The 13,556-nt window shown below is 45.3% G+C and overlaps 1 protein-coding gene across 1 annotated transcript in view; it reads right to left on the bottom strand.

The window, feature by feature from the left end:
* The window catches only part of LOC103658573 (cytochrome P450 27C1), a 21,145-nt gene extending 7,605 nt beyond the window's left edge, over positions 1-13,540 (bottom strand). Inside the window, exons 1-5 of the mRNA XM_040637824.1 lie at positions 12,937-13,540; positions 7,123-7,313; positions 5,776-5,975; positions 4,254-4,463; positions 2,881-3,044 (exon numbers count right to left, since the gene is read on the bottom strand). Coding sequence (XP_040493758.1) covers positions 2,881-3,044; positions 4,254-4,463; positions 5,776-5,975; positions 7,123-7,313; positions 12,937-13,350 — 1,179 coding nt within the window. The 5' untranslated portion in view covers positions 13,351-13,540. The remainder of the gene's footprint in view (positions 1-2,880; positions 3,045-4,253; positions 4,464-5,775; positions 5,976-7,122; positions 7,314-12,936) is intronic.
* Between the last annotated feature and the right edge of the window lie 16 nt (positions 13,541-13,556).

Here is a 13,556-nt window from a genome sequence, read left to right on the forward strand (position 1 = left end):
GGGGGGGGGTGCGGGGCGGGTATTTGTTCACTGTTTCCTTGCGCTTCTTAAATAAAGCAACCTATAAGGATTTAATAGATCATTTATGCAAAGTAGTATCCTTTTTTATACTACGTCTAAGACTGAAGAACTGCATTTCTGGTCATTGAGAATAATTCTATTTTATTCTCCAAGACTCTTACTACATTCTCACTATTATCTATGTGACTGTATTTCACTGTCTTATAAACAAGGAAATTCCACAGTATAAATGCCTTTTCTTTTACCTAAAAAAAAAATCTGGAGTCAGTAGGCCATACTGATATCATTTCCCTGTAATAGATATTATATGTTTTTAGCTCTCCTATAATATATATAATGTGCAAGTTCTTCCTTATAAGTGATAAGGAAATAATTTAGAAATTTCTATTAAAATCACATTTCTGTGGAAAAACCAAATGCGGTATATCCATACAATGGACAGGCATACATTGGAGATATTGTGGGTTGGGTTCCAGCCCACCACAATAAAACGAGTTTCACAATAAAGCGAGTCAAATGAATTATTTGCTTTCCTCGTGCAATTAAAAGCTATTTTTACACTATACTGTAATCTATTAAGTATGCAATAGCATTATGTCTAAAACAACAATGTACCCACCCTAATTTAAAAATACTTTACTGCTAAAACTGCTAACCATCACCTGAGTTTTCAGCAAGTCCTAATCACCCACTGAGCACAGACCAGTGATTCTATTATTATATATTATTATAACAAATATAATATGTTTATATATTATACATCATAAAAAATATAATAGGTATTATATATTGTTATAACAAATATAATAATGTTTGAAATATCGCGAGAATTAGCAAAATGTGACATGGAGACACAAAGTGAGCAGGTGCTGTTGGAAAAATGGAGCCGATAAACTTGCTTGACGCAGGGTGGCCACAAACCTTCAATTTGTAAAATAAAAACAACACACTAATCCTCAAAGCGCCGTAAAGCGAGGGCTGCCTGCACTCCATAATAAAAAAGAATAAACGACTTTGATATGCAACTACAGGGGTGAATCCTGAAATCATCTGCTCACTGCATGAAGCTGGATGCAAAATACACACTGTATGATTCCATTCCTATCAATTTCTAGAAAAGTGCGAACTGATGGTCAGCATCAGAAAGCAGATCAGCAGTTGCCTGGGGCAGAGGAGTCGGGAGAATTGGACTGAAATCTGGGTAGGAAATTTCAGGGGTCGTAGAAATGTTCCGGATCTTGATTGTGGTGGTGATTTCATAAATGATCGCATTTGGCTTATGCTGTATCTGCCCACAAGTTATATCGAATTGTACGGTTTTAAAGGATGCAGTTTCTTTTGCCTAAATTTTGCTGCAATTAAGCTTTTTTAAGTAATATTTTAGAAAATGAATAAGAAGTTGAAAGAATGTGTCTGCGGATATGCCCTTCAGTGGCCTCCAGTAGGAAGGGTCCTTTCTGCGCTCCACCTCATGTGATGCTCTTAGTTACCGCCAGGGGGCAAGAGGGCCAATGCACGCAAATCCGCTTAGCGGCAAGACCAACCCTCACTCTTCCCTTCCCCATTCAATCAAACCCACACCAGCCATCACATTCACATGGCTGATTAGAGTTTTCCTTGATCACATTGATCTCATTGGTTAGTTTGATACACATGTTTTTGTGTTACTGTAGAAGATCCATAAGAATAAGGAGTTTACACCAAGTTTTTTGCTTTTACATGTTTATGTGACATTGTAATAAAAACAACGTCAACCCTGGGGGTGGGGGTTCTCCCTTTTAAACAGGTCTGTGCCTTATTCGAGTTCAGGAAGCACTCTTGTAAAGGAAAAGCTTTGAGGTGATGAGCTTAGTTGTTGACTTTTGAAGGGCTTTGGAAAGAGTAAAGCACCAGGCAAATTGTAATTATTTCGCTCAACTAACTTTTCCTCCACCAAATACTAAAAGCCTTGCCCTGCTCTTTCCTGTTTCACTACTTCTTTTTAGCAAATTAAAAAATTTCTTTGTACATCTACCCACATGCATATTATTTTTCATACACAAGTAAATGTATCCTATTACACATATGTTTTGGGAGGAAACTTGGCTCCCATCCCCCACAGCACCCCACCCTCAGGCAGGTAACCCATCTTAACAATCCAGTGTGCACCCTCCATACTTTCTCCACACTCATAAAATCGCGTACAGATACAGACATGTTTGTTTTACCAACTGGAGCTCGGCATACACAGTTTTCTGATTCTGCATTTCTCACTTAACAACAGGGGATGCAATTCCCACCCAGTCCACTGGCCGTGCTTTGTTTCATTCTGATATTCATCCTTCCTTGGTCATAGTAGATTATTCATCTGCCACAGTAAATCTATTCATCAGGAACTTAAGACTGATAGACACACATATTCATAAGTCAAACTGTTTATTAAACTTTTCTTTATGTTCTCCTTAACGGGTTTTGGTTTAAAAGTGACGGTGGCTTTATCAAATGAATTGGGGAGTCCTCCGTGACCTGCAATACTTTAAATGATCAATAATGTTTCCAACGTCTGTGCCTCCATTTTTTATATTATGAGGCAATGGGCCAATGCTTGCAAATCGGGAATGATTTTTAAACTTTAAAACTTATATATTGTTACTTTGTGTGCATGATAACTGAATGGGGGTCACGTTTTTTGCAGAATTATGGTTTTACGTTTTAAAATACATGTATATTATTTAAAAGTTAGAGTTTTCTCCTAGAGACTTTCCGCAGTGAAGCGGAAGTTCCGTTGGTACCAGCACATATGCACATGAGATTACTCAGAAAGGCCCCTGCTTTAGCTGTGCATTGCTTATCAGGAGAGAGAAAGGCCGCGAAGCTCACCGTGTCGACGCCGGCCAGCAGCATCTCCGTCATGTTGGCATAGATCTCCTCCAGCGTCAGCTCCTGACTGAGGAAGAGGCACGTAAGCAGCCCCCCTCTCACTCTCTCCCCACGGTCGATGTGGCACTGTATGTCCCTCAGCTTGTTGTCAATGTGGATTTGGCCTGTTTGAAAAGAGTTATTTATTTTGAAAGAAGTTTTGGTTGAGATTAATCTCTTCACCTTCCCAATAACTTAATCTGTGGCAGGTTCCAAAGCTAATCGAAACCCAGGTTGATTTACTGTCGGCCTAGGAAGCTCATCCACATGCTTGTTCGTATAAATGAATGAAAAGTTAAAAGACAGAGGGCACCTGGGTGGCTCGGCCAGTTAAGTATCTGCCTTCAACTCAGGTCATGATCACGGGGTCCTGGGATCAAGCCCCGTGTTGGGCTCCCTGCTCAGCGGGGAGCCTGCTTCTCTCTCCCCCTCTGCCCCTGCACCCCCACCCCCACTCATGCTTTCTCTATCTCACATAAAAAAATAAAATCTTTAAAAAAAAATTAAAGACAATCTAAGCATCTCTTCTTCTCTGAAAATAATGCAGAAGATATTTGCAAATGTTTGCTTTACTCATTAAAGAGCCAAGAAAGCTTTGGAGTAACAAGATTACAGATTCCTTCTTTTTTTTTTTTTTTTTTTTTTTATGTTTCCAGAGGGCAGACTGGAGACCGTAAAGGCCATGTTACCATTAAAAAGATAGTGGCACATTAAATCCATCAGAACGTATATATTCCAATGAATGTTGGCCTTCAAAAGACACTGTGGGACACTTCTTTCAACATTAGCATTGTTCTAAAAATGCTGTTCTGACAAACATTTTGGAAATCTTTTCTTTTTGGAAATTCTTGTTTAGGTATGTAGGAAAACTAATCTTGCTTTGCTGGGTTTGAACAAAGTATTGTTTCCTAGTTTGTTTCTCCACATAAGAAACAGAGGAATTTGTCTTTTTCCAAAAAGCTGCAAATGAGAATGTTCGAGTGAAAGTGCACAGTCCCAAAACGCTGTCTGCATTTCAAGCACTGACAGAATTATTGGACTAAAGACATCATCTCCCTTAGACAACATTTACTTGCATATATCACCACTAGCATGTTTATCACAATAAAAAGAATTTTAAAATGGGAAATCGGTCGTGTTGCTGATACTAGCAACCCACATGCTTCTTGTCATCCGAGAAGCTGAGGCAAATAACTGGTCCGAGTAACAACTCGCAACTGCATCAGGCCACCCTCCACAGCATCACCCCCGGTGGCCTGAGTGTCAGATACACCACGAGCCGAGCAGTGGTGTCAACTGGGGAGACAGCAGGTGCCCCTCGATTCTTCTCTTACTGAATTTGAAGAGGCCATCCCAGGACCTGCAGAACTCCCGCCAGGGTTTCGGGATGAACGGGCGCAGCCACCTGGGGATGGCACCCGCGTACATGGAGGTCTTGAACATGCTGAACATGAGCCCCAGAGCCTCGGTGTAGTCCACGGCGGGCTGCGGGACGCTGTTCTCCAGGCAGCCCAGGCGGCTCTCGTAAAGGATGGTGGCCACTCCTGCGTGGGAGAGAGATTTAAAAACCCTCTTCTCCATTACTCTCAGTATCACCTTGCACTATCTGGCCATAAAGTAAGTTGCAAAAGCAACCGGGGTGGCTTCCTCGAGCGAGGTTCTGCTCGCTCACCAGAGGTGTTCTCCACCATGGCCGGAGCTACAGGGCTGTGCGAGTTCAGTGCCGGCAGAAGGCCTGTCGTTCCTTGGGCCCGGCAGGGCTCTGCCGCATCACGCTCCCTCCCTGCCTCCCTCCCCAGGCTTTGTTCAAGACCCAGGATGCAAAGCCCCCAACATTTTGGCCACTTGCCTAAGGTTGGGTAATGAAGGGTGGCTCCCTGGGCCACGGAGCGGGAGCCCCAGGCCCAGATAGCCACCGGAGCACAGGAAACAGTCTCAATGAATCAGAAAAAGCAGGATTTTCCATTGTGTTTACAACTCATCTCTCTGTTGATTTCGTTACTCTGTTCAGGAGCATTAATAGAACTTTAAAAAGTTAACTTAAAAATTAAATTTGAAGGTAAACTCGCTTTTAAAAAAGGAGAACGCTGATAGAAGGTCCTTGGGAAAAAGCAAAGTACAAAACAAGATGTTTGGTTCACTACTGTTTTGTTTTGTTTTTTCTAAGTAAAAAGTAGGGGCACCTGGGTGGCTCAGTCGGTGAAGCCTCTGCCTTTGGCTCGAGTCATGATCCCAGCGTCCTGGGATGGGGTCCTGCATCGGGCTCCATGCTCAGCAGGGAGCCTGCTTCTCCCTCTGCCTGCCCCCTCTCTGCTTGTACTCTCACACTCTCTCTCTCCCTCTGCCAAAAAAAAAAAAAAAAGAATATTCACAGGTATCCCTTAAAGAAAATGGTGACCTCCCCAGGGCAGGAGAGAGGGAGAGGGCAGGGACTTTTCAATGACTACTTTTGGGGTTTGATTTTTGATTTTAGGACACAGATGGGAACGTCCTACCATCCCACATGAATTTTAAAAGCTAGAATGACCCTAGTAGAGGCCCTCTAAATTTCTAGTGTTTTCCACAAACTGTGCTAAACCAAAGTGTGCAGGAATTAGGAGCATGATTCTTGAGTTAAAAAGACCTGGATGTGAAACTGAGTTTCTGCCACTAAACATGGGGGCAGATTTTCAGTCTCCCCACTTGTAAACCAGTAGCTGTGGTACACCTGGCTAAGTTAGCACTGTGAGGGCTACGGGTGTGTATGTGTGGGGCTCAGCGCAGTGCTTGTCGAGGACACAGGGCAGACCCAATGGATGAGAACTACTATTTTGGGCAAACATCCTTTCTTCCATCTACCTCCAGACTTTGCCTCACCTTCCATTGAATATTTGAAGAAAAGGTCATTGACATTGGTCACAGTTTCTCCATCTTCTGCCTGGCTCTTGAGGATGTAGATTCTTTTAATTAAATCAGCAATAACTTGGTTGATTTCTCCTGAAAAAATGGCCACATCTCTTGGTTTCAGAATTCTTTGTCTCAGCACACGTCTCATCTTGAGCCACTGTTCGCCCTCCCTACAAGAGTAAAGTGAGTTTCAAATAATCTTACTTCCATTGACATTCTGGAAAAGAACTCAGGGAACCTCTGAGAGTTTCCCCAGCAATAAAAAGCCAAGAAGATCTGCCAGCCCAAATGGAATTAAGATAGTGTGCAGGGAGAGGGGAGTAACTCCAGCCTTGCAGTCTGTTCCCCTTGAAGCAAAGTTTAAGGGGAAAAATTGCCACTGGGAATCATCTTTATGAAAGTAATATGATTTCCTTTGAAAAACCTGGCAAAAATATTATAATAATGAGACACAAGGCTGTTGTGAAAGAGAAAAAAGTTTATGTGTATGAACTCCAGCTTCTGGGTGGAGGGTGGCTAGTGGATGCCAAGCAGCAGGTGATGATGGCACAGAGAGCTTTTGCAGCATTTGGCCACACCCCTCCAGGGCAGGACCAATGGGGAGGAGGTGTTTGATTCTTTCCCCCAGAGCGGAATTTGAGGGACTCTGGTGATATCCAGTCCCAGCTTTTATTTACCTCATTGGAGAAACCTATGGTTGTATTTCTCCCCAGTTCATGTATACAGCATATATATATTAAAAAAAAAAAAAAAGAATCACAAATAGAATTTCTAAACCAAAGGAATTTGGGCCAGGGGATCCACAGATGCTCTGTGTTCTCCTTCCTGCCTAGGACTGTGCTGATTAGCCCCTAGGGGCACAGAGGTGTGGGTAAGCCTGGTTTACAAATAATAATCATAGCCTGTTATGAGATGGGAACAGCATCACATAGCAATCCACAAAGGAAGGCTCTTAGCCCCTCTTCAGTGTCTCCTGAAGCAGCTGCCTGCTTCCTCCTCTGCCCACAGATCGATCGGCTCTGTGAGCCTCCCTTCCTTGGTTGTCACTGAAAGGACACCTACAGCCTTGGAGCACTACTTGAAAAACTGTTCCTCCCCTCTCCCAAGCTAATATGACCTGACCTTGTCCTGCCATCAACCTCTTCCCAGAGGAGAAGGGACAGGGCCCTCCCACACCGGTATTTAGTAGATCTTGCAAAGAGGTTATTTTGACACTGCTCCACTGGGAGTTGTGCAATTTATCAAAAAATGGTTTTCAGAGCCCAGCATCCAGGCAGGAGTCTCCCAACCATGCCTCACCCGGGGCCACATACTCACGCCGAGATGAGCCCAGTGGATCTCCCTCGTAAGTGTCGGTACTCCTGCCAGGACTCCATGTTGGCTCTCTGGGGTGTGGCCCCCTCTGCCCGGAGCACCTGAGCCACCATGTCTCGGTCTGCAATAGATACTACAAACTGAGGACCAAAGTGAGACTTGAAGATTTTTCCATATTCCCGTGTGTGCTTCTGCTGCAATACCATGGAGAAACCAAAAAAGGAAAAAATACAGATATGATATACCTTTGACATAAACATTTCTGAGAGTTAGGGGAGCAGAAAATTGGGGCAGAGGAAAGCTCTACATTATACAGAGCTGAGTCAGAGTTGTAACTTTACATATTCTTGAGATAAATGTACTTTCATGTCATTAATCATATTCACATAAGTTTTCTTATTCTTTAGAGCTATGTTTTTAACAATATTTAGCTGTGTGGAGCAACAACAGAGAAATGTCATTATGGATGGAGATGAACTGCAGAGCCTTCAACGGCCTGAGCCAAAAAGACTGTGCCAGCCCGTCCCAGACTCTCAGCAGCTCTGCCACCCTGTTCTGCAGAGAGAGAGCCTTCTGCAGGCAATCTGTAATGAACCTGTAAAAATGGCCCCCAGCAAGAAAATGAAAGAAAGGGCATCCAGATTAGAGAGAAAAGTAAAGCTACCTCTAATCACAGATGGCATGATCTCCCATACAGAAAATTCTAAGGAATCCACTAAAAACTATCAGAACTAATAAACAAGTTCAGCAAGCTTGCAGGATATAAGATCAATATACAAAAGTCAGTTGTATTTCCATACACAAGCAATGAACAATCCAAAAGAAAATTAAGACAACAATCCATTTATAATAGCATCAAAAACAATAAAATGCTTAGAAATAAATTTAACCAAAAAAGTGCAAACTTATACTTTGAAAGACATAAGAGATCATTGAAAGAAATTAAAGAAGACCTAAATAAATGGAAAGATATCCTATGTTCGTGGATTGGAAGACTTAATATTATTAAGATGGGAATGTTCCCCAAATTGACCCATAGATTCAACATAATCTCTATCAGAATTTCAGTTGACTTCTTTGTAGCAAATTGACAAGCTTAAAATTCATATGGAAATGCAAGGGACCAAGAATAGCAAAAACAACCTTGAAAAAAAAGAGTGAAGTTGAAAGTTTCCCTTTCCTCCACTTCAAAACTTGCTACAAAAGCAACAGTAATCAAAACAGTGTAGTACTGGCGTGAGGATAAACATCTAAACCACTGGAGTTGAACTGAGTATTCAGAAATAAACCCACACATCTCTTGTCAATTGATTTTCAACAAGGGTACCAGTGCCAAGACAATTAAAGAGGGGAAGGATAGTCTCTTCAACAAGTAGTGCTGGGACAAGGGCACATCTACAGGCAAAGAATGAATTTATACCCTTCTCTCATACCAGATATACAAATTACCTCAAAAGGGTTCGAGCCCTAAAAAGCCAAAACCATAAAATTCTTCAAAGAAAAGATAAGGATAAATCTTCCTGACCTTGAATGTGTCAATGGTGTCTTAAGATATAATACCAAAACCACAAACAACAAAAGAAAAAATAGATAATTGGACTTCATCAAGATTTAAAAATTTGGTGTTTCAAAGAACACTATAAAGAAAGTAAAAGACAACCCCCAGAATTGAGAAAATATTTGCAAAGCACATATCTGATAAGGGACTTGTATGTAAGATATATAAAGAACTATTACAATCCAATAAAACAAAGAACCAAATAAAAGTTGGGCAATTATTTGAATGGACATTTCTCCAAAGAAGATATACAAATGGATAATAAACAGATGAAAAGAAGCTCAACATCATTAGTCATCAGGGAAATGCAAATCATAATCACAATGAGATGCCACTTCACACCCACTAGAATAGTTATAATCAAAAGGATATGTAATAACAAGCCCTGGCAAGGATGTGGAGAAATCACAACCTCTTACACTTGCTGGTTGGAATGAACATAGTGCAGCCACTTTGAGAAACAGTCTGGCAGTTCCTCAAAAGGTTAAATACAGAGTTACTATTAGACCTTGCAATTCCACTCCTAGATATATATCCAAAAAATGAAAACATATGTCTAAACAAAAATAAACTTACACTTAATGTTCATCGCAGCATTATTCACCGTTAGCCAAAAGGTGGAAACAATCCACATGTCTGTCAACTGCTGAATGGACAAGCAAAATGTAATATGTCCCTACAATGGAATATTATTTGTCCATAAAAAGAAATGAGGTACTGGTACATGCCACAACATAGATGAACCTTGAAAACGTGATGCTCAGTGAAAGAAGCCAGACACAAAAGACCACATGTTATGATTCCAGTTATATGAAGTGTCCAGAATAGGCCAGTCTACAGAGACAGAAAGTCACTTAGTGGTTGCTTACAGGCAGGGGGATGGAGAGTTGGGGAGTGATTGCTAAAAGAAACAAGATGGGGTTTCTTTTTAAGGTTATGAACATGTTCTAAGATTGGGTGGGGTGACTGTTGTATGGTATGAGAATTATATCTCAATAGTGCTACTACCAAAAGACAAAGAGAAATCACAATAAATGTAAATGGGTTAAATAAATAAGAAAGAGAGAGAGAAAGTACCCTCCAGCCTGGCTTAGCATGGCAGAGCCAGGGCTGAGCATATGGGGAAAATGACTAAGTCTCTCTTTGGCATCTGCCAACATTTCTTATCACCCCAATTCACAACCTCAGAAATAGCAGGCCAGAGGGTCTGTTGTCTCTCCATTCTTCCTTCTACTCCTCAGGTGGAAGATACTCACTTCCTTATCAACCTAAGTGAAGTCCTCCCACCCAAAGATGAAGACACTCAGACTCAACTGGAAGGTGTTCTTCTGGGTCTCTGAATGGGAGCCAAGGATGAGATGAGTGTTAACAACAACTACTGGGAAATGGGTCATTCCTCAGGCAAATCCAGCTGCTGAACAGGCATCATCAGCACAAGGAAGCAACCGACTAGGTGCGAGAAAGAACAAGATGGATGACCAGATAGCGTACAGCACTTTTTGTTAGTGGACCACAGAACAGTACAGTCAGTCCCAGTACTTAGAATCTGCATAGACATTAAGAGCACAGACACTGGAGTTTGAATCTTAGCTCAACATGTACTAGCAGGCAGCCTTACCCACCGTACTTCAGTTTCTTCACCTGTGAAATGGACAGATAATAGAACTTGCCTCACGTGTAGAACTTAGAACTATGCCTGGCACACGAAAAGAGTTCTAGAAACGTTCATTATTAGTATTTACTTGTTAAGATCATAGCTTACAAAGCCCTTCCATAGCCCTATCTCATTTGACCTCACAATCACTTGTGAGATGGATGAGGATTGTCAGATTCCTGCACAGACAAGGAAACTGAGGTCCAGAGAGAATAAGTGATTAGCCAAGATTCCACAGGTGCGTGTGGAGGGCTAGCATTTGAACACAGGGCTTGCTGCTCTGTCACATCTGAAACAGCCTCTGGCGACACAGGTTAGGATGTCTGCTCTGCCACTAACTAGCTGTGTGACCTTGGGCAAGTCACTCAGCCAACACGCTGGGTCTTTTCCACTTGCACGGGAAAGACTTGAACCATATGGATGACTGGCAAGCTAACACTGTGTGATTTACTGGAGGTAATGGTAACAGAATAACGGTCTTCCTCCTAATGTGCCTCGGGAGCAAGCTGGAGAGCAGGGCAGAGGGTTTTACTAGAACCTTATTCGGTCTAGAGCATCCAGCTGCAGTGGGGTAACCCAAGGCCATAAAGCACTCCCTGGGGTCCTCAGAGGGGTTGCTGGAGGATTCCTGCTCTTGCAAATGCGTGCTATTTGGAGAATAAAGGAAAAGGGGAGCCCAGACAGAGAGCAGAGCTGGGAGCAGTTGGGGCCTGTCTGTGTTTCAAGGAAGCACAGGTGAGTCAGTTCCGTGACTGTCCTCTGGCAGGTGTGTGCCACCACTCAGGACCCACCACGGTGATAGGAGTGGTCTGAGCCTTGGGCAGGAGGGCTGCATGTAGGGTGACGGGAAAAAGCAGGGCAGATGCAGGGAAAAGGCCCATCTGAACTGAGACTCTTTTTGGTGGTGGAGAGGTGGCTCTCTAGGGGGCTCCCGCTAGAGATGCAGGTTTTAACAGCAGTCAGCTTCCCAAAGAAACCTGTGCTGCTGCACCAACCAACGGCGGGGTTAGGCTGTGAGGAAAAAAGCAGACGGCAGCAGAGGTGGATAAAAGTAAAAAACAAAACAACAACAACAACAAAGCCAGAAACAAAAAAATCAAGCTGTACTGACTTGTCCACAGTCAATAATAAAATATTTTTTACCCCATTCGAAAACTATCATTCTGATATCTTAATGTTCAGATTCCGCACGGGAAAGAGAGAAAATCATTTTTGACCCCTAGAAGCATGTCAGGCAGAAAACTGTGGAGGGTTGGTGTGGGGGATGGAGAGGAGGGGCTGGAATTTCAGCCAAGTTAAACTTGCTCCTGAGTTCTACTGTTTTTTTCTCCCAATGAAGTTTCTGCTCCTCCAGCCCAATCAGGGCCTCTGCACCATCAGGTATGTTTCTTGTTTGAGGGAACGAATGAATGACCACGAGCACAGGCCAGGTGGGTGGTCACACAAGGCTTCCCCGAGAAGTGCTTTGAAGGATGACAACGAGTTTTGAACAAAAGCAAAGTGGGGCAGGGGTGGGAGAAGGGTGTTCTTGGAAGCGGTCAGAAGGCCCAGATCCCAGAAAGAAATGTGCGCTGGGGTGGGAGCCCTGATAAAATGAACAAGTGAGGAAGCAGCTGCCACAGAAAGCGAGTGGAAAGGAGGTCACATGACCCTTGAAGGTGGAGGGTCACCTTGCAATGAAAGGCGCAATTTGCGATGGGGAAAGGAAGGGTAAAACTCAGGGTCAGGATGAGAAACTGTAGACTGCGCTGGTCCCCAAACTCCCACAGGTGGTTGGAACGACTGGGTTCTTCCTAGGTCCCTGCCCGAGTCCTTGCTTGCTGCCGAGGTTCATTTACATTCGTGTGGCGACCCCATCACTTAGAAGCTAAGCAACCTGAGGCCTCCTCCAAACCTCAGATGTCTGGGGGAGGGAGGCGTGTTCGTTTTCCATTTGTAAAACACTAGCAAAAGGACCAGAAACGGACGCAACATGACCTCGGCTGCGTAGACACGGTGTTCTGGAGAGGTCAGAGCTGCTCGCAGCGCTCCCGGGCCGGAACCCGACACCCCCGCTGGAAAAGGAACTCTTCTGGGTCCCCCTCGGGGCCATACCGGGGCGGGTCGGCGACTCCCTCTGCTGGGCTCCGCAAGTCCCAAACCGCGCCTCCGTCTGCTGGGCTCCGCAAGTCCCAAACCGCGCCTCCGCCCGCCGGGGTCCACCCCGCGCGGGGTCTCCTACCTGGGATCCTCTCCCCGGCACCTCTCCTCGGGCTCACTCCCCAGAGCCCTCTAGCCGGCGCGCCCAGCCGGGTGACCCCGCTCTGGCGCCCTTCCTTGAAGCCCCTTTCTTGGCGCCCCCTGCCCGGCGTCCCCTCCCCGGCATCCGCTGCCCGGTGCCTCCTCCTTGGGGTCCCTCCCAGGCACCCTCTTTGACGTCCCCTTCCCGCAGGGCCTGGCGCCCCTTCCCCGGCGTCCCCCGCCCGGTGCCCCCTCCTGGAGTCCCTTCGGGCAGGCACCCTCCGCGGCGCCTCCTCCCGGACGCCCTCCGACGCGCTCGAGCACTCCGCGCTCGGAGGAACAACCCCCTGGCCCGCTCCCCTCCCGGCTCGGTGCGCCCCGCTACCTGGATCTCGTGGATGCGGCTGAAGCCGTCCTTCCAGAAGAACTCCACCAGGTTGGCGAGGGTGCGGGGCCCCGGCATGGCGGCGAGGCTGCGGGGCCCTTCGGCCCGGCCCCCGGCCCGCGGCGCTCCCCGCCTCCCGGCTTCTTTGTCCTCGGCCCGCGCCCCCGCAGGCAGCCGGGCGCCCTCGGGCCGGGACAGCCGCGGGACCCGGGCGCCCAGGAGCCCGCCCCGCCCGGGCGCCGGGCTCACACGGGCTTTCAGGATTCGCGCCAGCAGAGCCATCGCAGCCGTTTGGGTTGGACGGTTGGTGGAAGCAATTTTTTTGTTTGGGGAGCTGCTGCCCTTTGGGGTTGGTCTTTGCTCCGCTTCAACGTGTTCGAGCAGCGCTTCTTCGAACTCATACCGCCTGGGCATCAGTTTACACAGACCATCATTAAAGGCTCCCTCCCCTAAGGCCGGAAAAAAAGAGGTGGTCTGTGATCAGACTGCAGGAGAATGAGGCGGTTAGCTTTTCTTCACAGCACATTAATTCACCACTTAAGAGCTCTTCGAAACCACAAAATTTTAAGCTCGACCCCCTCTTCCACCCCTCTTCCAACCATGGTAAAAAAAAAAAAAAT

The sequence above is a fragment of the Ursus maritimus genome, unplaced genomic scaffold, assembly GCF_017311325.1.
Source record: "Ursus maritimus isolate PB19 unplaced genomic scaffold, ASM1731132v1 scaffold_1, whole genome shotgun sequence".
NCBI lineage: Eukaryota > Metazoa > Chordata > Mammalia > Carnivora > Ursidae > Ursus > Ursus maritimus.